Raw genomic sequence first — 1,707 nt, forward strand, 5'->3', positions numbered from 1 at the left:
GTACCAGAGCAGGGAACTGAAAGTGGTTTTCCCAAGTTCCAAGCTAGTGTCCTAGCTACTGGCACATCCTTCGTTTGGTATTAAGTCATATATGTATCGGGCATCCAAATCCCTTCAGCAGCTTTGACAAAGTTTGGACTTTGGGCTATTGACTTCAGTGGGACTACTTGTGTGTATAATGCAAGAAAGGATTTAGCAATCAAGATAGGACAGATCCCCCAGTCATGCACTTAGAATGAATTTTTACTGAAAAGCTTTCTCAATGTCTCTTTAACCTCTGTGTTCCTCAGGCTGTATACGATGGGGTTGATCAGTGGGGTCACCACTGTGTACAGCATGGAGAAGACCTTGTTTAAGTTTGGCCACTGGTTGGCTACGGGAGCCGCGTAGACCACCATAAGCGTGCCATAGAACACAGACACCACAATGAGGTGGGACGAGCAGGTGGAGAAGGCTTTCTGCTTCCCTGTGGAAGAAGGGATCTTTAGGATGGTGGAGATGATTTTGTAGTAGGACAGTAGGGTTAGAAGGAAGGGCGAGAAGGACACAAGGGAGGCTATGATGAAAGCCGGTATCCTGACCATGTAGGTATCCCCACAGGAAAGTTTAATGATAGGTGTCAGGTCACAGAAGAAATGGTCAATCTCCTTGGAAGCACAGAAAGGTAACCTAGAAACCATGGGCATGGTGACCACCAGTGAGAGGAACCCGATAACCCATGACCCCGCTGCCAACTGAAAGCAAAGCTGGAAGCTCATGGTGGAGGCGTAATGCAGTGGTTTGCATATGGCCAAGTAGCGGTCGTAGGACATGGCAGCAAGCAGGAAGCACTCCGCAACCGCCAGAGAGCCAAAGATGTAGAACTGCAGGAGGCAAGCAGAGAAGGAAACCTCTTCTTGTACAACCAGAAGAGTTTTCAGCATCTTGGGGGCAATGCTGGTAGTGTAGCAGACTTCCAGGACAGACAGGTTGCCCAGGAAAAAGTACATGGGGTTGTGCAGGTTGTGGTTATATGATACCGTCACAATGATCAGGATATTCCCTGTGAGTGTTACTATGTAGACAGCCAGGAACACCACGAATATAGGGATCTTCAGCTCATGAAGGTCACCAAATCCCAGGAGGATGAACTCTGTGATGGTCGTTTGGTTTTCCCCCTCTACGTCAGACATGTCTTCACAGAGAGAAAAAGAAACCCAGAAGAACATTGTTAGCTCTGAGAACACGGCTTTATTAATAATAATTATTATTTATGTATTATTTATTTTATTACCATAACACATAAAAGCATCAGTACTGGACCAGGACCCAATTGTACTAGGTGCTGTGCAAACACAGAACAAAAGGGCAGTTTATGCCCCAAGGATTTTACAGTCTAAGTATCAGACTAGAGACAACAGATGGAGACAGACAGACAGAGGAGTACAAGGAAACACTGAGACTGGATTCTTCGATTCCAAGGCTGGAAGGGACCATTGTGATCATGTAGTCTGACCTATTGTATAACACAGGCCAGAGAACTTCTCCAAAATATTTCCTAGAGCAGATCTCTTAGAAAAACATCCTCTGGTCCACACTGACTCTTTTTAAGTGAAAAAGGTGGTGATAGACATGATAAATGTAAACCAGCATTGATAATATCTGTATATGAGTGCATACAATAGTGAGTAATTCTTAGACATGGTCAAAATTGTATGAACAAGACTT

The 1,707-nt window shown here is 44.8% G+C and overlaps 1 protein-coding gene across 1 annotated transcript; it reads right to left on the bottom strand.

Annotated features, from left to right (window-relative positions):
- Positions 1-230: 230 nt before the first annotated feature.
- On the bottom strand, positions 231-1,172 carry LOC101953218 (olfactory receptor 6F1-like). The gene has a single exon (XM_005314172.2). The coding sequence runs from the start codon at positions 1,170-1,172 to the stop codon at positions 231-233; it is 942 nt and encodes a 313-aa protein (XP_005314229.2).
- Between the last annotated feature and the right edge of the window lie 535 nt (positions 1,173-1,707).

This window comes from Chrysemys picta, chromosome 12 (assembly GCF_011386835.1).
Source record: "Chrysemys picta bellii isolate R12L10 chromosome 12, ASM1138683v2, whole genome shotgun sequence".
NCBI lineage: Eukaryota > Metazoa > Chordata > Testudines > Emydidae > Chrysemys > Chrysemys picta.

Bases quoted from the DNA above. Each gene is read 5' to 3' on its own strand.
- LOC101953218 (XM_005314172.2), bottom strand. From the start codon at position 1,172: ATGTCTGACGTAGAGGGGGAAAACCAAACGACCATCACAGAGTTCATC.